Source organism: Oxyura jamaicensis, chromosome 3, assembly GCF_011077185.1.
Source record: "Oxyura jamaicensis isolate SHBP4307 breed ruddy duck chromosome 3, BPBGC_Ojam_1.0, whole genome shotgun sequence".
Taxonomy (NCBI): domain Eukaryota; kingdom Metazoa; phylum Chordata; class Aves; order Anseriformes; family Anatidae; genus Oxyura; species Oxyura jamaicensis.
In genome coordinates, this window is record NC_048895.1 from 13,546,117 (window position 1) to 13,567,225 (window position 21,109).

A 21,109-nucleotide genomic window follows, 5' to 3' on the forward strand; every position below is an offset into this window, starting at 1 on the left:
CTTCGCTGTGCGTGTGTGGAGGGAGCCTGCCTGTCCTGCAAGCCCAGGCAGGAGTCGCTCCATTTCCACGCTGCCTGGTTCTCGTTCTGCCCGGGAGCCAGAGCCTCGCTGCCCTGCAGGGAGGGGAGGCGCTCCCTGTACCTGCAGCGGCAGGAGGCTGAAGGGAGCCGCGCTGGGCTCTGCAGTCAGCAGAGAACCAAAACCCCTGCACAGCTCGCCTCCCGGGGTGGCAGAGCTAGGCAGCGGCACGGTGCGCTTGACCCCTCTGACTGCAGAAGCAACCTGGGCTGCCCAGCTCAGCCTGCCGCAGGCGGGTGGCACAAATCCTGCCCCAGCGCTGCCCGCGCAGCCGAGGCCCGCGGTGATCAGAGGTCGGGCTGAGCTCGGGCTGGGAGCATCAGGCAGAATTTGTGGGGGCTCTGCTCTCTCCCCGCCCTGCCTCGGGGTGCAGCTCTGTGGTCGGAGGGTCTCGCGTACAGCAGGAGGCGTTCACTTCCACCTTTCTTTTGCTTCAAGCCCCCTGTTCTGTTCCCTTGTCGGTGGAGTGGGGGTTCAGTGCTTCGCCACCCCCAGTGAAGCTGGGTGCAAGCACTACGTACTATGGCTTCCCTCCCTTTAGAGCATCCTTAGAAGCTCTCTCGTGGGAAAGTGAATTCCTTCAGCTCTTTGTATTGGTCCTTGCTAAGTCGTCTCCATCCCCGCATCTTGGGTAATCGTGGGCCCGGAATTAACTTCTGGCTTTGTAGCAGGCGTCAGCCACTGACTTCTGCTTTCTTCCTCTACCCGCTCAATTAAAATACTCCCGCGGCTCTCCCTCTGTTGCTCTCTCCCATCCTTAGCTCTGCAGTGGCTGGGGTTTCTAGGAGGCTTGTGCTGCTCAAGTTATTTCTGCCCGTTCGTGGAAGCAGTGGATCCACGTTACGGGGCCAAGGCTGAGTTGTGAGCGTTCAGTTGTCTCCTCGCGATCGGTGGCTAGGCGCTGCTGCCGAACTGCTTCCGTCGGTGCTGAGCAAAGTTAGCCTCGCCCTCGTACTCTGGCACCTGCCGTGGCCTGAGGCCCTTGTTAGTTCCGTGGTGCATCAGGGACTTGCTGTGCTGATTTAGCATTTAGGGCGCACTTGATAGCCCAGGGGCCCGCGCAGCACTTGGGTGTTACCGTGATCCAGCTCTCGGAGCCTTTCCCCTACCTTTTGTGGCGCAGATCCAGTCCCAGGCCAAGGCGCCCCCTCAGAGAGGCTGCTTGTGCTGGATAAGGGAGTCTTTGCTTCTTACCTGCTGCGCTTGCTTTCTCGACACATCAGCTTGAGTGGGTTTGCGGTAGCGCAGGGAGCATCCGGGGTCGGTGCCAGCGTGACACAGCTTTGCAGCATCGCGGGTCATTGCAGGAGGTCCTGGTGTGTCTGCTCCTCGTCCCCACCAGCAGGCTGCTTCCCAGGTCAGAGGGTCACCCCCTCTAATCCTGCTGCTGGTGCGCAGCACCTTTCCTTCCCTCCAGCCCGCGCTGAGCTGTTTTTCCCCCCCGTGTCACCCCCCGTGCCCTGTTCAGCTCCCTTTCAGTTCGGCCCTCGTTCGGCATGCCACCATCTCTTAGAAGCAGCTGGCAAGCGTGAGCGTGCGAGACATCGCCCCCGATCACGCAGGACCCCGCCTCCCCTCTGCTTCGTGCGATGGGCCAGTTCATCAGGAGACTTACGGAACACCTCAGGGAGGTTATTGCTTATTTTGAACATTAGCCCGAGCTCATGGTCAGCTGCCAATCGATTACCTCACGTGAGCCTGGCACAGCACGTAGACGTGCGCTGGGCAGTGCCGGCTGAAGGCTCGCAGGAGCGGCAGGTGCCTCCGGGGCACAGCACAGACGAGGATTGCCAAGCGCCCCAACCCGCAGCAGGGTTTAGGCAGGGGAGGACGTTTCTTCCCCTCGCAGTCCGGGCTTTCCACCTCGCCTGCTTAGCGTCGCGTCAGAAGCTGCCACCTCGTTTCCAGAGCGCTCCAGCATGTGCCTGCCCTCACCAGCGCCCGCTCGCTGCTGGGAAGCGGCCGCGTTTCCCTGCCCCGGGCTGTGCTGCCTGCGGAAAGGGCTGAGACTGGTGGCACACGGAGGCCGTGCCGCCCTGCGCACAGCCCCTCTCCTCCTGCAGCCCCCGGAGGAATGCTGCCGGGAGCGGGCCGCGCGCGGGGGCAGGACCGCGACGCCCCACGGCTGCGTGCTGTACGGCTTGGATGTCCTCATAGCTTTGTGTGTCTTGTTCGGGGTCGGGGACCTCAACGCTTAGTACCTTGCCATCGCCATCAGTTTACTGCCTACTCATTCCAGTGTCCTGGACGTTGAAGAAGGGGACCACGTGAGACAGGGGGGAGCGCGTTAGTGCTCTCCGCCACGCGTACCTATGCTCATGTGCAGACCTGCGTCTGCCACGCTACAGCTGCCCCTTGCTCCACACTTGGTTTCTAGCGTTAGTGCTCATTTCTGCCTCTGCCTTCTCCCCACATCAGCCAAATGGACAGAACTGGAGCTGCCTCTTCCACTTCACACGGCTCCCTCCTCCCGAGGGACCGAGCAAAACTAACTACTGCATTCACCCCCTGGACACAAGTATTAAGCTGCTTACAGTTCATATGTACATATGGTGTACTTTATTTTCAGTAGAGCATTACATAGTATGAAAGTGTTGGATTTTGTACAGATGTCCCTGTATGTACAGTACTAAATAAAACTGATCTCTTGGAAAGACACACTGGGCTCGACCTCTGATACGCCGACATGCAGCCGCCTGCCCTCGGAGGAGGCAGCCCTGTGGGGAGAGGGACTTCTCCAGCGCTGGGACCAGGTGTTTGTCGCAAGCCAAGCTGGGTGAAGCCGCTCAAAACCCCTCCCTCCGCATGTACGCGGGGTCAGGAACGCGGGCTGCCTCCTCCAGGGCAGAGCAAGTCAACACAAGGACATCACAGCAACTTACGTGGCAGCCAGAACCGGGAAAGAGGTGAGGGAGGGAAATCGGACAACGTCAACGGGAGAAACTGGAACAGTGACGCCGGCGAGCCCCGGCCCCACACTGGGTGACCGAGGGGCGGGCAGGGGTTTGGACATCACTTCCACTCGGGCCTGGGGCCGCTCAGGCTCTGCCTGGCCTGCAGCGTGCGCCGCACCACGTCCTTCCACTGGTCCTCGGAGATCTCGCTGGCCCAGGGCGGGATGCCCAGGGTGGGGAGCTTCACGCCGGCCATCGTCCTCTTCACCAGCTCCACGTGCTCTGGGGACGGACGGGCAGCGTGTGAGGCAGGCAGGGGCCTTCCTCCCGGGAGCGGGGACGGCACCGACGTGGGGATGGCGTTGACAGGGGGTGGTGACACGGGGATGGCGTTGACGTGGGGTGGTGACACAGGGAAGGTGACACGGGGATGGTGACACGGGGATCGTGCCCTTACCTGGGTCCATGGGGATGGAGCTGCGGCTGCTCTGAGCCGCCGCGCCTTCCTCCTCCTCCTCCTCCTCGCTGTCGGCGGGCGGCTCGGGCAGGTGCAGCCCCAGCATCTGCGGCACAAACGGAGGCGGGGAGGAGGATATCGGGCCCGGTCCCCCCCCGGCACCCCCCCGGCACCCCGCTCTCCGCTACCTGCAGCCGCTCCTGCAGCCCGGGGCCCGCCGCCTCGCCGGGGCCCTGCTCCGGTTCCTGGCTCAGCGGCTGGTAGAGGTACCCGCCGCCTTCCTCCTCCTCCACCTCCTCTTCCTCCTCCTCCTCCTCTTCCTCCTCGTCTCCGCTCCAACCCGCAGCGCCCTCGGGGGCCTCCGGCGGCCCCGGCTCTCCGGGACAGACCCGTTCCGGCCCCATGCTGGCCGCCACCGCCATGCACCGGGCGCGGCCCCGCCGCCCCCTCTTCCTCCTCCTCCTCCTCCTCCTCCTCCTCCTCCCCCCCCCCTCCGGCCGCCCCGCCGCGGGGCACTATGGGTGTTGTAGTCCCGCGGGGCCTTCCGCGTGCCACCCTGCCGGCGGCGGGGGGGGGCGGCCGCGGACTACAAGTCCCAGGGCGCGGCGGGGGGGGACACCGGAGCGGGGCCGCCTGAGCCGCCTGCCCGCCGCCAGGTACCGGGCTGGGGGTGGCGGCCGAGCCAGGGCCGCGGTGGGGCGGGCGGCCCCGGGGGGGAGGTGGGCACGGCCCCGAGGGGCGGCTGTGGTGGGGGCGGCGAGGTGTGAGGGGGGGCAGCGGCCGGCCTCCGGGCCTCCGACGGGTGTTGGGGCCTCCCCCGAGCCTCCCCCGGGCGTTTGGGGCTCCGCCGTGCGGGGCTGAGGCGGTGGGAGCGAGGCTGAGGCGCGTGGGGAGCGTGGCGGCGGCACGAGGCCGTGGGGCGGCGAGGGGCGTGAGGCCGGGGGCGAGGTCCTCGTCCCCGCGGCTCAGGGCAGCCAAATGGCGAGGCTGGGTCCTGGCAGGAGGGAGGCGGAAGCCGTGGAGGAGCAGCGCTGGGGTTCGGGGGGCAGGGAGGGGAGCAGCGGGCTCGGGGGTCTGGGCAGGAGTCACCCGGCGGAGGTGGCACTGCTAGGAGGCGGCTGGCTCCCTTCTCACCAAGAGCGGCCGCCGTGCTGAGTCCCGGCCCCGGCGCCGGGTTTCTGCTCCCCGCCGCCCCACGCCAGCCTCTGGAGCTGCCGCTGCTAAGCCCCGCGGCCGCCCTGGCACGGGCGTGCTCCCCGCCACCGAGATGACCCTGGGAGCTGCTGAATGTGCAAGCTTGCAATCTCGTCCTGCCTTAGCATAAATAGGCAAAGCACGGGATGAATGTCAAGCGCGAGTGAAGAAAGCGGGCTGTTCTCGTGCTGTCACAGTAAGTCGGACGCACTTGAAATAGAACGGGCTACGCGGACTGCCGCGAGCCGCCTGGGCTATTTTAAGTGTGACTAAACCTTGAGGCCGTCATCTTTGTGGGAGACGGGACCGAGGCAGCCGCGCGGTAGGGGTTCGCTCTCCGGCACGGCTTCACGGGAACGGTAGGCTGCTCTGCTTGGTGCTGTGATGCTGGGGGGACACGGGCAGAGCCTTGGAAAACGCGGGGGGCTCTCCTCCTTGCGCTGGGGATCGACTGCAGCGGGGCGAATCCCGGTGGCTTTCAGAAATGGCTCTGGGTTTCTTTGTGTGCAGAGGAACGAGGCAGCCCCGCGACCTCTCTTTGCGCAGAGAAGGGGATCTGGGGATGCGTATTTTTGGCCTGAGGCCGTGGTTTAGCTACGGCACTCGAAGGTGGTTAGCAGCTTTCTATCTGGAGCGACAGGTTTTGAAACGAAAATTATTGAATAGTTCTGTGGTGGCCCCGGATGGCTGGGGGCTGTGCTGCTAGCCCCTTGTGGGGCGTAAGCCGGGCGGGCTGGCTGGCTGGGGCTCGCCGTGCACCTTCAGGCGGCAGCACAGCCGGAGGTGTGGGAGCGGTCTGTGTAGGAGCTGCCTTCGAAGAACGCCGAGCTGCCTGCCGCGGGACGACAACCAGGCTGACACGCCGCGGGTGAGGCACGGCGCTCCCTCTGCCGGGTGCCAGCGCTGAGGAGGCGCGAGGGAGGTGGCGAGGGACGTCCGCAGCTCTGTCTCGAGGCAGACCCGTGACCTGCCACTCGCGGTGGGGTGTCACGCCCGGCCGTGGCGTTGCTGGAGGCGGCCGTCGTGGCGCCGTGTCCTCGGGAAGCGCCGCCGGACTCGTGAGGCTGCGCGGCGGGTGGAGGGCTCCCGGCGCTGCTGCAGGACCGTAGCAGGTTGTTCCGACACGCTTCTGGTTTTGGGCTCCCAGAGCTTGCTGCTCTGCCTGCTTCGTTTCCGGCCCCCGTCAGGTACTTGGGAGGAAGGGCTTTGCGACGGCAGGTGAGGCGTAGCCTGCTTTTTAGAAACGTCCTGGTTCCTGGCAGCTGATGACGGGACCTGCCAGGGTTTCGGCCCTGATTTCTCTGCCTCCTGTGCTTGGCCGTAACTCTGGACGGGTTCTGTCAGAGCAGGGGAGCAGGGGCTTCTGAAGGCTGCGTGCTGAGTATGAAACGTGAAGAGCTGCTGGCTTTTGGGGGGTGCAGTGGGGAGCTGAGGCATCAAGTGGAAGAGCCTGGTGGCTTCGGCAGAAGCCCTCCTACAACAGAGCCCCCGTGTGCCTGTCGTGGTGGGCACGCTCGTGCCTTGCCGACGCTCTCCCGGCTGTGCCTGGGGGTAAGGGGTGGCCGGGGCTCCCTGACAGAGCGCGTGGTGAGCTAACAGCAGCTTGGCTGCAGCTTCCTTGGGTTTGCTCAGTCCAGAAGAATCTCTTCTCTCGCCCTGCAGGAAACCCGTGCTTATTTTGGTGGCGCTGGTCGGTCTCCATGCAGGTCCGGTGTCGTGGTTCCTGCGGGCTCTGGGGCACGGGTCCAGCCGGGCCGGAGCTTCAGGCGGCTTCTGGGGCGAGAGCAGAGGGGCTGTGAGGGCTGCTTTGAGGAGGTGCAGCCCCGGGGGGAGCGGGTTAGGGTTAGGGGAGAAGGCACCTACGCTTAGCTCCCTGTCTGCGAGGATCCCTCGCAGCCCTCTGCCTCCCCCCAGCCCAGGCATTGCTTCTGTGACTGCAGAGATTCGGGGCGTGAGGCGGGTTAATCCTCATCCAGGGCAAAGGGGATGTTTGTGAAGCCCAGCTGTGGATTTAGTGCCGCCCTGCCCGCCGCCGCCCCTGGGCGCGTGGCAGCTGCTGGCGGGGATGATCTCTGGAAAAACTTTTCGGCTGAGCCCGGCCTTGAGCAATTGTAATGGTAGGAAGCGGCGCTGCAACGCCTGCCGCAGCGTCACCATTGCATCCCGCGGCGTAGCCGGGGCCCAGCTGAGCAGATTAACTTCTTAGGGTGCATCCCCTTCACTTCCCGTCTTCCCGTGACTAATCCGAGCGGTGAAGCCGCGCGGGCAGGGCAGCCGGCGGCCAGGCAGTAGGTCTGCTCCCACAGGAGCCGGGTGGCGACAAGGTGACTGACGCGTGTCCTCTCCTCCTTCCTGGGCCTTCTGGAGAGCGCTGGTGCTACTGACACGGCCGCTCAAGCCCCCTTGAGCTACTCCAGGAGCCTCCTGCGGAGCCACTTGGCCCAGGGCTGGCCCCAGGAGCACAGCCGCTGCTCGGCTTCGGTGGTAACTCCCGGCCGAGGAGGAAAACAGATAGGGGAAGCCTTCGGGAGAGCCTAAAAGGTGACTTCGGTGGTCTCCATGGAAACTCTCTGTTCTGCAGCTTGTGGAGGGCTCGTAGTGGAGCTGCTGCCTGGCTTGAAGGAGGAAAAAAATAGTAATTAAGAGGTGGGCGCGGGAGGGAGACGCGGCTCCGCGGGAGGGACGCCTCGGCGCGTCTGTGCCGCGCAGGACTGCAGGGAGCTCTCTGCTCAGACTTGGCCCCTGTCCCCTCGCCACAACTTTATCTCTGACTCCTTCCCCGGCCCTGAGGAGCTGGAGATAAGGCGGGAGCGTGCTGCTGGGCCATAGGGCGCCCGGGCGGAGAGCTGCGGCCCTGCTCGTCTGCGGGGCCGCCTGGCCGCGCTCCACATGGCGCACCAGCTGCTCTTCAGCTCCGTCGGGAGGAGAGCTCTCCCTGTGAAAAGTTAGCGCTTTCCAAAAAAAGGGGCTGAGAAAATGCGTAGGAATTCTAGTCATCGTTCCGAGGCGTCCGCGCGCTGCTTCGCGTTCGGCAAATGCCAGAATTGGGCGTGGGGGCAGCGCGCGAAGGGGCGAGCAATGAAAGAGGGAATTTTCTCTGGGCTGCCTGCAACGCTGACTTCTCCCCTCATGGCTGCGTTTCAGCTGGGGGAAAGCTGCTGACAGATCGGACGGACCTCCATCTTCAGGAGTGCCTGGGCAGGACCGCGCTCCAGGTCCGTGGATCCAAAGGGGAGCCTCCGCAGAGCTCGGCGACGGCGGCTTCTGTGAGAGCTGATCTCAGCCATCTGTCTGAAGCGTGAGTGAGCACATCGCAAAGCGTGCCTGAATTCACTGCGGGAGAGAGGGGACTTACTCCGGTCCTGAGTGGAGAGCCAGATCCGAGAGTCCGAATGCAAATGTTGTAGTGCCCCCCGTATCAGGGACTCTTGCTTTGGGGGGGAAGCTGTTCTTTTGGGGGTTTTTAGCTTCTCTGCCTTTTTTCTTTGCCTTTTTTCCTCCTCTGGCATTCTCACAACTGATCCGAAGAGCGCACTCTCTTCCCCCCCGGCTCTGTTCTTTTCACCTTCACAATTGGCTCCCCCCGTGTGTCTTCATTCACGCGGACAAATTGTTCTGGCACGTACACGGTGTGTGCGCGGCGAGGGCACGGCCGGCCGCTCAGCACTGGGCTGCCTTCGCAGAAACTGCTCTGCTTGGGCAGCCTGCACAGCCGCCCTGCGTTGGTTTTTTTTTGGTGCGAGGACATCTCCGCTTGCTCTTCCTCGCCTCGCTCAGGTTACAGTGCCCGCTCTGCCTCTCCTTCCCAGGCGGAGAGGGCAAAGCTGCCTTCAGCTGGAGGGCAGATGAGCGAGGACGCAGCAATGTGACCTTCATAGCTGGCCTTCAAGGAAGGCGGGAAAACCCGCGGGACGGATCGTGTTATTTTAGCGTCGTGTCTTTGTTACAGAGCCAGGTGACGCCCGTGGGGCATGGCAGTGGCCCGGGAAGCATGAGGCCGTGGCGCTGGGGGCCCTGAGGACGGCCTGGCTGGCGGGGACGGGGAGGAATGTTACGGTGGGCAGTGCACCTGGAAGGCGGGCCGCGCAGGGTGAACCACGCGGCCGTGGCCGTCGGCCACAAGGTGTATTCCTTCGGCGGGTACTGCTCCGGAGAAGACTATGAGACTCTGCGGCAGATCGACGTCCACGTCTTTAATGCAGGTAAACCCATCCCTCTGGCAGGCAAAGGAGAGGCGAGCTCGGGTATTGGTTTCATTGCCTGCTGCTGCTCGCTGTTAGGCGCTCTGTTACGTGCTGCCTGCTTCTCATTTCCAAAAAAGCTGCCCGTGTAGGTGGGAGCCTCTTCCCTCGTGCAGCCCTGTGTTGTCAGCCTCAGGGGCAGGGCGCAGCGGGGCTGTAGTTCAGCAGGCTGCTAGGAGAAGGGCTCACTTAACCATATGGCCACATAGTTCTGTCCTTGTTCTCTGCGAACACTAACTCAAGCAGGCACAAAGAGGCACCGTTCGGCTGGTGCCCCCCATCCTCTTTCCAGTTTTCGGCCGCCCCTGGCGCGGACGGGGCAGGGCGGACGCAGCGCACGGAGCCGAGTCCCTGGGTTTAGGCTCCCGAGCCGGTTCCCTGTGGGACAGCTGAGCGCCACCGCCAGCACCGTGGAGTCAGCAGGGATGTGTGGCTAGGGTGGAGGCATTCCCGTTTTGGCAGCAGCTAGCTGGTAGATATCCAGGCTCACAGCGTGGCTTAGCAAAGCAACCGGAGCTGGAGTCATTCTTGTAGGGCAGCCAGTCCGTGTCAGGAGGCTGAATCGGAGCCACGGCTGTGCTGGGAGGGGCTGCGTTTCTTCGTTCGGTGCTCTTTGAACAGGAGAGGTTACTGAGCTGGTCCATGAAGTGCCTCCCTATAATTAGGGTGAAAAATCGCACTGATGCTCGGATGGCTTCGGCTGAGCAGAGGCAAGCGGGGGCCCGACGGCTCGTCCTTTGCAGAGGGGACAGCGCGCTGAGCTGGCGTGCCGGCCAAACTGCTGTGTCAGCAAGGCACAGAGAGTGCACTGCTCTAAATCTGACCCGGGAGAAGACAGCAGCTCACGGAGTGGTGGGTGAAACGTGTGGTTACGTGGGGCCGTTGGGGTGGTCTGCTCACGGTGCAGGGGGCAGCTCAGGACCTCATGAACGAGGACATTCCTCTCTATTTAGAGACACTGGCCTAAATGGCGTCCTGTTGGATGCTGTAGCTTGTAAAACGTGCCGGCAGAGCACCGCTCTTGCGGTGTGTAATTACCGGGCCCAAAGGAATGCTCCCGCCTTGTCCTCCCTTCTGACCACTCCCGGGTGTTAAAGGGTCAAGAAGCTACGGCTGCTGCTTGGGAGGTGGCACCGGCTTCCCAAGCCCCTGCACTGTCAGGCTCTGGGTCCTGAATGATGTCGTGCAGTGATCTGAAGGGGAAGAATGCCAGCGTCCTGCCTAGCTGGACTCTAACATTGGCTGTGCCTCCTCAGTGCCCTTCCTGCCTCTGAGGTGGACGCTCACCTTTGAAGAAGCCCGACCCTTTCCCTTTTGCTGCCCTAGTATTTCAGGGGATGGCTCTCTGCCCCTCGCCGCGGTACCACACCTAGCTGGTCTTGGCTACGTTACCTCCACGTGGCAAACAAAATTGCAGGGAGGGTGTCTGCCCGCTGTTACGTACTGGCCACGCGGTGCTCACGGTGCCTCCCGCCCTGCCATGAGGCCCTGCAATACGCACTGACTGCTCTGACTACCGGTGAACGTCCCGTGCGGGCTCCCAGGAAGGAGAACCTGTCCTGTCCTGGCAAGGAGCTCCCATTTGTACCCCGAGGTCAGCAGAAGGAACTGGAGAATGGACGGGGGTAAAAGGGACGCAGCTGGCGGGTCTAAAGTTCTTACCTATTATTTTTTTAAAGACAAACCATTGTTCCTACAAAATCATTTAGAATGTGCTCCCACGAGTCCAAATGCTGTCTTCAGGTGTCTTGCCTTGCCTGTTGCTGCAGTGAATTATTCCTGTGCTGCCCGTTTCTTCGGCGTTTTGAGTGTCGTCTTCAAAAATGTCACTAGTCTGAAGCAGTGTCTGCATTCGTTATCACCTCCCTCCTTTTCTTTCCCGTTTTGGTAGGGTGTGTGTGGTGGCTTTGTGTGGGGGTGGTGCTTGTACCTTCCCTCATGGTCTAGGATGAACAAGAGTAGCAATCTCTTGAGCGTGGCTGATGCAGAACCAAAGCTATTTCTGTCCAGAGTCCTCCAGTTCTCTGTGCTTCCTGTAGTTCCCTCCTGAACAGGGGCCCCGTGGAAAGCTCTGCTTCCGTATTTCTGAGCTACCTGCTGTTCAGGGTCAGGCACAGCTCTGTCTTGCTTACCAGACTGCTTCTGCGCCGTATTGTGGCGAGGGGAAAAGAAATACCAGGCTTTCTGCTTTCACAGATGCTCACTGGGTAGACTGGTGAGCATGCGTAGGGGGTTTAACGTCTGACACGGGCTCAAACTTGTACTTTCAGTGTCGCTGCGCTGGATCAAGCTGCCTCCAGTGTGGACAAACAGCCGAGACCAAGTGAGAGAGGTGCCCTACATGAGGTATGGGCACTCGGCCGTGCTCATAGACGACACCGTCTACATCTGGGGTGGTCGCAACGACACAGAGGGAGCCTGCAACGTGCTCTATGCCTTCGATGTCAGTGAGTTCCAGCTTCTTGCTCTTCCTCGTCACAACTGCTCTCGATGAGACATTTTCCCTGCCCCTCCGCGGTGCTCCCCGTGTTGTTTTCCTGTCCCTTGGTCTCTCCACGAAGTGGTAGTCTAGGCCAGTTGGGCAGATGAGGAATTGGTGCTGCAGGATGGCTCGGCAGGTTTGGAAGGGGAAGGGGGTGGCCAGTGTGTCTGTGTACTTGACTCCGTAAAAGCCTTTGAACAGAGATGACTGAACTTTTCTAAAAATTAGAAAAATTAGGTTTTACGTTTTCCTATCAGCTTTCTGTGTTCTCTCTGATTGTAACTACAACTGAAGCACCGTCTCTGTGCGGCTGAAGGTTGCAGCGAGAAGGGGATGGAGCTCTCAGGGACTGTGATGTCTCTCCAGGGTGGTCATTCTTTCTAAAAGCATGAGGCAGAGTGAGGAATCCAACGCAGAAGTAGTCAAGGGCAGGATGGAACAATAAGGGCAGGCGTGAGCCAAGTTAGACAAGCCTGAAAGATGAACTCCTTGAGACTTCCAGTCAGCTTCTTCCTTGTGCTGCTGGAACACCTGTGAAGAACAGGAGCCAGCAGGAAGTGGGTGGGTGGGAATGCCAGGAAAAGAGCAGGGTACGCCTGGATGCCGGGGGCAAGTCCACTTAAATACTGACCACTAACTGGCTTGCTGGACTTGTGGTGAAGCTGCTTCCTCTGGTGCTTGGTCATGAATTCCTTTCATCCCCAGGAGATGTCTGAAGCTTGACGCTGCTCTCTGGGCGCAGGGTTTTTCCCTTCCCCTGACACATGGAGCTGAGAAGCCACCAGCAAATTGCTGTGTACACAGAAGCCTTGCCTGGAGCTGCCTGGCGTCCCCGCCAACTCCAGCACTTTTAGCATTAAGTGAAAATGAACTGAGAAGGCCAGACGTAAGTCCTGGTCGGAGCCCATCGCAGCTGTCTGTACACACTGTGCCCGTCCCCTGCCAATCCTGGAAAGCGCGGCTGGCAGCCCTCCGGCTGTGGCGTCAGCCCCATTGTATCACTCGCGTCAGGCTGCACAGAGCCCTGGCCGAGTGCAGCTTTGTCCTCTGGGGCTGGAGGCACCGAGCCGCTCGCCAGTTGAGGCCTCTTCCCTCTCTAACTTGACACGTTATGCTCGTTATGCTCGGGCAAGCTCTCGCTGCTGCCGTGTGACTGGGCTTGGGGGCAGCCCCGCCAAGGAAGGGAACTCGATAGCTGTCGCAGCTTTCTCACTAGCTGGCTGCCCAGGGATTTTGTTGACCTTGCAAGCCCCTTTGTGTGGTTCCAGCTGGAGCCTAGGTGGACGGCTGTGGCCGCGGGCCAGGCTCTGAGAAGTTATCCTCGCGAAGAATGTTGCTTTGGCTCCAATTTTACCGCTTCCTGAAATAAGCAGTGCTGTTGGCAGCTCGGAGCAGTCGGGGAGGGCGGGGGGAACATCTCCTGCTGCCTCGAGGCTTATCTGTGCCTCTCTGTGGGCTCGTGGGACAGGTGCCTGTTTATGCTTGGCAGCGAGCTGCTGGCTTAGCTCCATGCTGCCCTGCATGGAGAACAGCTCGGGCTGGATTTAAAGTCCTCTTCGAATTCAAGGCAGTCCCTGGAGCATGTGGGCTGCTTCTGGCTGGTGTAGACACACGGGGAGCAGTGCTGAAGGAACCACAGAGGGTGGAGGGCAGGGAGGGCCCTTGGAGAGGGGGTGAGAAGACGACGAGGAGCAGATAAGATAGGGAGAGCTGCCCTGCAGAGGTGAGCATGTGCACAGTAGCTCTGTTGACATGGTGAGCCTGTGGCTCAGTGGCTCCTGGCTGGGTTTTGGAGCACTGTTTTTCCTCGGTTAGACGGCATCTCCGAGCCACGAGGTCACTAGGGCCACTTAACGTTGTTGCTTCACTGCAATTGAAACTGTAGATGCAGGGCTGATTAATGACTCACAAGTAGGCTTTGCAAGAGATTCAGTCCAAATAACATTGCTCAAGCAGCGCTGTACTAACCACACACAAAACTCGAGCTGTTTGTCAGCTGGGCAGTGTCAGCAGCTGTGCCAGGGAGCCGAGGACCTCTGTCACCGTGCCCCTCTGGAGGCTCAGGCAGGTAGCTGTGCCTGGAGAAGCCTGGGTCTCTCTGGGGGAGAAGTGTGTATAAAAGAGAGAAGGATTTCTGCCTCAGAAAAGAGGAAGGGTTGCAAAAGGCTATCCCATCCCCACATCTTCCGTGTTTTCTTAGCGTTGTCCCCTGTTTTGTTTCAGACACGCACAAGTGGTTCACGCCAAAGGTGTCTGGAATGGTCCCAGGAGCGAGAGATGGGCACTCAGCTTGTGTCCTGGCAAAGAGCATGTTTATCTTCGGAGGCTACGAGCAGCTGGTGAGTAGTCCCTGAAAGAGCTGTTTGGCCATCCCTTGGGAGAGAGGGTATTCCTGCCCAGGACACCAGCAGAAGCAGGATACAGGGGCCTATTTGTATTCATAGCTGCTTTCATTTTATAACTCGGCAGAGTCATGGCAGTAATTATCCAGGTTAGGCTCATAATGTTTCAGAGAAGATGGTTGGCAAAGCAGGTCTACAAAAACAGTGGCTTTTAAATACTGTTTATTCACAAAACATCCAGAGTTAAAATTTCAATATTTTCTGGTGTATTTCTCCAACACGCCGATGGTATTAGATAAATGTATAAGATTTATAACAAATACAACGTATATTTATTTTAAATTAGCTGAGAAGTGCAGCAGAACAATCACTTTCAAACCTGCAGCGTTGCTGTGAGGCTTTGTCCTAAGCTGTGCGTGTTCCCTGTGTTCTGTACCTCTTCTCGTACCTCGCTGAGCCCCTCCAGCAAGCGCTTGTTTGTCCTCTCGTGTAAGAATCCCTTGAGACAGAGGTCATCCTGCAGTAGCTGCCAGTGTGCTTAGCACCCCTTTAAGCAAATCCTTACGCTCTAATCTTAGGAGGGTAAATATCACTTCAGACTATCGCCAGACTCCAGAAAAGCTGTGCGAAGTCACAGCTCTTTATTTGGAAGAGAGCTGGGACTCTGTTAAGGCAGTCCCTTGGTTTTTCTCCTGCTTTCTGAGTACTGCGGCACGCAAGACGCGTGGTCTTGGTTGCAGCAGCAGCATTACAAATGCGACTTGCTTTTAACCAAGGGCAAACAAGCCCGTATCTGTTGCTGCTACCTCCCCTGCCTGGAGGAGCAGAAGTCTGTGCTGTTTGTGTGAATGTAGGCTCTCCCACGCTCATGTGGGCTTGGTGGAATCCTCAGACCCCTGGGTGTATTTACTCTTGGGTGTTCAGCTTCCTAAAAGTAATCTTAGCTCCTGCCTCTCCTTGTGTGTCCGTAGCAGAGCCACCTTCTTTTGCTACGGTGTGAAGTAGAGGCAAGGTGCTGCTGTGCCTGTATCTGTGTGTAGGACAGTCGTGGCGGTAGGAACCGGGGACCGAATCAATGGGAAGGCTGCAGGGAGGGAAGGGGCAGCTTTAAGAAGAGGTGGGCTTTGCCTCCCTCTTGTTAAGTGGATATGTATGCTGTTTACCCTGGTGTTTTGGAGCAAGCACCACGCCTCCTAGGAAGGGGTGACTCCAAAGGGATGCTCTGGGTCTGTACCACAGCGTCCTTTCTCAGAGGGCCAGTGTGACCGGGCTTCTTAGCCCCTTTGTGACCGGGCTGCACTGCTGTCTTCCAGGCCGACTGCTTTTCAAATGACATCCATAAACTGGACACCACGAACATGATGTGGACCTTAATCTCTGCCAAGGTCAGTCTCTGTTTTTCGCTCTCGTTTGAGGAGAAAGTCTCGTCTCCGCTATTCCCTGGGGTAGCTGCCTGCACGTGTCTCACAGCTCCTGTCTGGTGTGGCAGGAGGGGAAGTTCTCCAGGAGAAGGCAGCCGCCCCAGCTGCCCTGTCAAGATGTCATCTCCCCGGGTAACTGGCATTGTTTCCCTTCAACCTGTCCCTTCAGGGTACACCAGCTCGCTGGAGAGACTTCCATTCAGCCACCATCATTGGAACAAAGATGTACGTGTTTGGGGGCAGAGCGGATCGCTTTGGGCCATTTCACTCCAACAACGAGATCTACTGTAACCGCATTAAAGTGTTCGATACAGAAACCAACTCCTGGCTGGACTCCCCTCCAACCCCGGTGCTTCCTGAAGGCCGACGGAGCCATTCGGCATGTGAGTGTGGGTCTGCTGGGAGAGGACAGTGGGAAGGAATTCCTGCCCCCAGAAGGGGTCTCTGGTCCACCGGGTAGAGAGGTGGGATGGCGAGGGCTGCACGGAGCCTGGCTTCTGTGGAAGGCTGCTGCCAGCAGCAAAGCCTTGCGTGCAGCCCTGCACGTGAAGGTGGTGTTAGTCAGAGCAGGTAACTAGCACCGCTTTGCTGCGCTTGATGTTGGGACAGGACGGCACGCTGATGTCTGTGCTTATGCCCCACAGTCAGCTACAATGGGGAGCTGTACGTCTTTGGTGGCTACAACGCACGCCTCAACAGACACTTCCACGATCTCTGGAAATTCAATCCAGGTATTTATGCTTTTAGCTCGCTGCAGTGATGGTGCTCAAAGCCCTCGCGTGTGTGAGTGCTCGGATGAATGTTTGCTCCGGGGTCTGGGAGCCTGTTTGGGGGAAATAGCTCTTCTGACAGCGCTGACGGAAACCTGCTGCTGCGCTTGGCACCCCTGTTCCTCCTCAGACCATCTCCAAATCTCAGTTAGAAAGGGGAAAAGGAAGAATTGCTGATGGATGTGCCTACTCAAAAGGTGGTTGGCAAAATTTTGTCTGATTCTTAGATACGCTGAGCTGTTGGCAGAAAAGAAGGTGTGGGGTTAGGGGAGCCCAGAGGCTGTAGCTGGGGAAACCACAGCATCACCATAGCACACTTCATCTGGTACCCCAAATATCAGTCGACTGTGAGCTGTTTTGGGGTTTTCCATTTGTTTGCTAATTGTTTTGCACAGGAAAGCCTTATATAAAAATGTTATCTGCGAGCAGCCAACTTGCTGTTCCCCCAGCCGATGTGAGCTAATGGAAGAGCTTGTGAAGGTTTTTAGGTGCCCAGCATCCTTGCCGTAGAGAGCAGCAGGCCCAAAGGCTGCTGTCTCCTGGTTCAGTTCCTGTGCTCCCGCAGCCAGCTCGGTGAGGATGCTCTGCATTCTCAGCGGCTGCCAAGAGATGGAGCTGGTTCCTGGGTCTCCCTCCAGATCTGGCACACACCGGGGTCCTTGGGAAGGGAGCCTGGCTGCTCCTGCCGTTCCCTGTGGTGTCTGACCCGCTGCTTTTGGCAGCCCACGGGCTTGGGCTTTGCAAGCAAAAGGCCTGGGCTTGCTGCAGTGGCTGAAGGGCAGAACCTGCAGCTCCCGTCCCAGCAGGCAGAGCTGCTGCGCCCCAAGCAGCCTGATGGAAGTGCATCACCCTGCCTCCCACAGAAAGAGGTGGACAGGGAGGGTAGATGTTAGCTACTTGGTGCCTGTGGGGACCTCTTTTTTGCTGTGGTCTGTTTAAACCCATAACCTGCTCATACCTGGGCCCTGGCCAGGTTTTTCTGACAAGCTGGTGCACTCTCACCCTCATCCCTCCTCCCCTTAGTTTCCCTTTCCTGGAGGAAGATCGAGCCCAAGGGGAAAGGCCCGTGTCCTCGCCGCCGGCAGTGCTGCTGCAGAGTGGGAGACAAGATCATTCTCTTTGGCGGCACCAGGTGAGCTCTGTGGGGTCCGGGGGGTGGCTTTGTGGCAGGGGTTTCCGTTCCCTCCAGCACCGTTACCCTCTGTGCTCTGCCCCGTGCTGTAGTCAGGTTCACTTCAGAGCCACATGGCAACTTTCCATGCAAGTGTGACCAATTATTTAGATCAGGGTTCCTCTGGAAAAGAGAAAGGGGAGACTGAAGATGTCATGTTTGCCCGTAAAGCACCTGGTGACAAACCCTATTCTACACGCAGGGTCTGCTGTGCTGAAGCAGACTTCAATCAGACTTACCCTCCGTTACATGCTGCCCTGCTTCTCCCACCAGAACTCCTTTCTCTCCTTGGCAAGAGGGGCGTCTGCCAGGCTGCAGAGAGATGTCAGCTCAGCTGGGAGCTGTCTGAGGAGCCCTCCACACGAGGCAGCATTCCCTGCCGTGCCAGTGATCCTTAGCAAAGTTTCCATTCACAAAGGGGACCCGGTGTTGAGGATTTAGCTGTCAAACACTGGAAGTGATGCTGTCAGGAGGCAGGGCAGCTGGATGTGGCCAAGAGCCTTAACAGCTGCTGACAGAAAGGAAGCGGCCCATCACCAGGACGTGCTCTGTGCTGCCTGGAGTGACAGGCGGCAGCTCTGGAGCACGGGCCCGTTTGCCAGGATCCACCTTGCACAGGCACCTGAAATGCTTTCAGCCCTCCCAGGGCTTTGGAAAGCTTGGAGGCTTTCTCTGGGACCCTGGCAGTGGCTTTGGGGAGATGCTTCTGAAGACAGGTTGGGGGCAGAGGGTGAGGCAGGTGGGTCTAGCTGTAAAAGTGAAGGGCCTTCAGCCCCAGGAGAGCTTTTGGGGTGGGAGAAGGTCTAGCAGTAGGATGGACGTGAGGGAGCGTTCAGTGCATGGAGGTACTCAGAGGAGCCGAGCTTATCCAGGCTCCTCGGCAGATACTGGCAGCGGCTCGGAGCAGCGGAAGGCTTGCAGGGGCTCGATGGCAGGTCTGGATGCTCACTGCTGCTGCAGCCTTGGGTCGGTGGCACGGATTTGTGTTAGGGCAGCAGCTGAACTGGTGTTTAACCCAGGCTCTCCTAACAAACCGCAGTGAACGTGCCACCAGCTTTTCAGAGCTCAGTCCGCCTCTGCCAGGCAGCCCGGCAGAGCTCATCTTTTCCACGGGGTGACTTCATTGTTCGACTCGTTCCTCGAGCCGGGCTCAGCCCTGACGCAGGCTGGTTCATCGCGCTGTCCTGGGGCAGGAAGAGCTGCTGGTGGCAGGAATGCAGCCCGCCTGGACCTGGGGCGGGGGACAGGCTGCGGTGGGGGCTGTGCTGGCTTCCTGTAATGGTTATCAGGTGTGTCCTGGAGCCGCCTGGCGAGATAAGAAGTTTTCCAGGAAGTCGTTGTAAACGGAGAACTCCCTGCGGTCTGCCTCCTGACCTGCGCTCCCCTCCCGGGGCAGGGGAGGGGGAGAGCACAACAAGGCACAGGGACGGGGTGCGGGGTGCGCCTTGCAGGATGAGCTGGCCTGCGTGGCTTGTAGGCAGCAGCCGCGCCAGGGCATGGACGGGGAAAACCCCTTTGTGAAAACCCCTTTGTGTCCCCCCTCTCCTGGGGGGGTTCCTGTGCCCTGGAGCCTGTTCAAGAGGTGCTCCTGCAGGTGCCTGCTCCTGCAGCGTCCAAATGCTTCCCTTCTTCCGCAGTTCTGCTGAGAGCTCAGTCCCTTTGCCCCCGTCTGTGGTCTCACTGATCAGCAGCACTCCCGTTGGCGTCTGGTTTGAGTGACCAGGCACGTCACGCAGACCACAAGGGACAACGAAGGGGAGCTGGAATGCTGTAAATCAGAGGTTAGCTGAACAGGTTCTGATCCAGGCTTGCCCTGGGGATGTGATCTCCTGACAAGGCTTACAAAGGCCTGGCTGTCTAAGGGAGGATGAGCAGTTTTGCTGGGCTCCGGCTGTTGCCTCGCAGCCCGCTGCCTGGGAGCTGCAGCTCCCCTGGTCTTGAACTCCAGGCTCTCCCCAGCCGCTTGCAGCTGGGCGATAAAACCGCAGACACGCTGCCTGCTGGCTTTCCTTCGGAAGATAAGGGATACCCCAGGTTTTCCTGTGACGTGGATGTGAGATTAGATTGCAGTGCGGTCAACATACGGGGTGGTATTAAGGGGGCTTTTGCCTGTATCCAGGCAGATGGGACCCGTCAGCAACAGGTCTTCTCTGCCAGCACTGAGCTGTGCCCCGGAGTCTGGGGGGGAGATGAGGACTGGGGGAGCAGGTGCTGCCTCAGCTCCCAGGGCAACGCGAGGCTTAGCGGGTCGTAGGTGGGCAGCGAGTGGCAGGGGGGTGAGGAGTCACTGCGCGAGGCTCCAGCTAAGCAGGGAGGACGTGCTAACCGCCTTGTGGCAACCCAAAGCGGGACTTAAAACACCTTTCTTTTCTTTCAAGTTCTCCAAACCACCGTCAGCCGTGGGAGCGCTTTCCCACAGGCTGGCCCATGTGCTGGGGCACGCAGCGCCCCTTCTTTCAAGTGGGTTTGGCAGCGAGAGCAGTGCTGCCTGCAGCGTGGGGCTCCTTCCCTTTCAGTGCCTCTGGTTGCAGGAGGTTTGGATGGCCGCTAGCTACGACCATCACTGTCTCTGGATACAGGTCACAGCTCCCGTGCCCTGTAGCACAACTAGACAGCCTCCCAAAAAGTCCTCTCGGGTCTCCAGCTCGCTCTTGCCCACCCCGCTGGGGGTGCCAGCACTGCTTTTGGACTTTGCACTGAGCGGTGTCTGAATCCTAGATCGGATGGCTGGCCCTTGTGACGTCCTCCTGGCTTGATCTGTATGCGATTAGGTGACGCAGCATCGCTGTGACCTGGTTTGCCGGGGCTGCTGGGTTGTTGGAAAGCAGTTTGGGAGGTACCGGGGGAAGGAGGAGCGTGACACCAGCCAGGAGCTGGTCAGGATGCGGGGAGCACAAAGAACGACGGCCGCAGGAGTGTTTTGGCACCGACTGACGAGCTGTGCTTGGGTTCCGCAGCCCGTCTCCGGAGGAGGGCATGGGCGACGAATTCGACCTGATGGATCACTCAGACCTCTACATCCTCGACTTCAGTACGTGAGCGCTCCCCGCCCGCGCGGCTCATGCCTCTCGCCACCGGCTGCCTGACCGCTCGCCGTGGCGTTTTGTGCCCGACACCCCGGTCCCCCCGTGCGAGGAGTGCTGTGGTTAACCGCCCTCTTTCCGCAGGCCCCAGCCTGAAGACGCTGTGCAAGCTGGCAGTGATTCAGTACAGCCTGGACCAGTCCTGCCTTCCCCACGACATCAGGTACTGCACGCCTTGCTGCGAGGCCACCCCTGGGTGCGCTCCCCGCCTCGGGGGCGCTCCAGCCCTGGGCGCTGTGCTCGTGCTCCCTCTCAGTGTCCCCGTTGGTGTGTTGCAGATGGGAGCTCTCGGCCATGACGACCAACAGCACCATCAGCCGCCCCATCGTCTCCTCGCAGGGCTGACGCCGGCTCATCCCTCCGTCACCCTGCTCTCACTCCTCCACACACCGACCTCTTGCTCCACTGCCTGCATGAATTTTTAGCCCTTTCAAGCAAGGAACGTATGTGAGCTCCGTTTGTCTCGCCCTAGCCAGGCCTCCCTCTGCCCTCGTCACGCTCGGGGCAGAGCAGGCTGCCGGGGAAGGAATCTGCTCGCCCCAGCATCGCGACTGTGAGCCCCCGTCCTCGCCACTGGCTTGCCTGGAGAGCTGCAGCCATGCTGGCCTGGTCCCCTGCCAGCGAGGGCCCAAATCGACTCCTGCCACCAGCCCCGGGCCACGAACTGTGCCCGTGCTGCCTCACGAGCGCGGGGACCTCCACGCGTGCACCCGTCGGCACCGCCCTGCCTCCGGCCTGCTGGGCCCTGTGCCTGCTGTGGGGGCCTGGCCCCAGCTGGCTCCTCTGCCTGGCTCCCGTTGTGAAAAACCAGCGCCCGGGGGCGGTTTTATAAACGCTGAGGCAGAGGTGGCTTTCTGCTGCGCTGTGTGTCCGAGCCAGGGGCAGCCGTGCTGGGAGGGAGAGGGTGCGGGAGGGGACGGCTGGGCCTCCACCACAGCAGGGGTGGGGTGGGAGCTGTGCAAAGCCCGGGGTAGGA

The 21,109-nt window shown here is 60.1% G+C and overlaps 2 protein-coding genes across 2 annotated transcripts; one reads left to right on the top strand and one right to left on the bottom strand.

Moving 5' to 3' along the window:
* Window positions 1–2,614: 2,614 nt before the first annotated feature.
* Window positions 2,615–3,882, bottom strand: MEA1 (male-enhanced antigen 1). The gene is made up of 3 exons (XM_035323118.1): window positions 3,618–3,882; window positions 3,430–3,535; window positions 2,615–3,254 (listed from the first exon to the last, which is right to left on the bottom strand). Exons 1-3 carry the CDS (start codon window positions 3,849–3,851, stop codon window positions 3,091–3,093), a joined length of 504 nt encoding a protein of 167 aa, XP_035179009.1. The 5' UTR covers window positions 3,852–3,882; the 3' UTR covers window positions 2,615–3,090.
* A 105-nt stretch (window positions 3,883–3,987) lies between these two features.
* On the top strand, window positions 3,988–20,983 carry KLHDC3 (kelch domain containing 3). Its single transcript, XM_035323104.1, has 12 exons — window positions 3,988–4,085; window positions 7,768–7,921; window positions 8,573–8,825; window positions 11,135–11,311; window positions 13,570–13,685; window positions 15,002–15,073; window positions 15,279–15,492; window positions 15,754–15,840; window positions 16,903–17,011; window positions 20,008–20,081; window positions 20,218–20,296; window positions 20,412–20,983. The coding sequence occupies exons 3-12, from the start codon at window positions 8,672–8,674 to the stop codon at window positions 20,476–20,478; spliced, it is 1,149 nt and encodes a 382-aa protein (XP_035178995.1). The 5' UTR covers window positions 3,988–4,085; window positions 7,768–7,921; window positions 8,573–8,671; the 3' UTR covers window positions 20,479–20,983.
* The last annotated feature ends 126 nt before the right edge of the window (window positions 20,984–21,109 follow it).

Bases quoted from the DNA above. Each gene is read 5' to 3' on its own strand.
- MEA1 (XM_035323118.1), bottom strand. From the start codon at position 3,851: ATGGCGGTGGCGGCCAGCATGGGGCCGGAACGGGTCTGTCCCGGAGAG. The intron at 3,536-3,617 runs GTAGCGGAGAGC...TTTGTGCCGCAG, and splicing joins GGCTGCAGGAGCGGCTGCAG to ATGCTGGGGCTGCACCTGCC. The intron at 3,255-3,429 runs GTAAGGGCACGA...GTCCGTCCCCAG, and splicing joins CTCCATCCCCATGGACCCAG to AGCACGTGGAGCTGGTGAAG.
- KLHDC3 (XM_035323104.1), top strand. From the start codon at position 8,672: ATGTTACGGTGGGCAGTGCACCTGGAAGGCGGGCCGCGCAGGGTGAAC. The intron at 8,826-11,134 runs GTAAACCCATCC...TTGTACTTTCAG, and splicing joins CGTCCACGTCTTTAATGCAG to TGTCGCTGCGCTGGATCAAG. The intron at 15,841-16,902 runs GTATTTATGCTT...TCCTCCCCTTAG, and splicing joins TCTCTGGAAATTCAATCCAG to TTTCCCTTTCCTGGAGGAAG.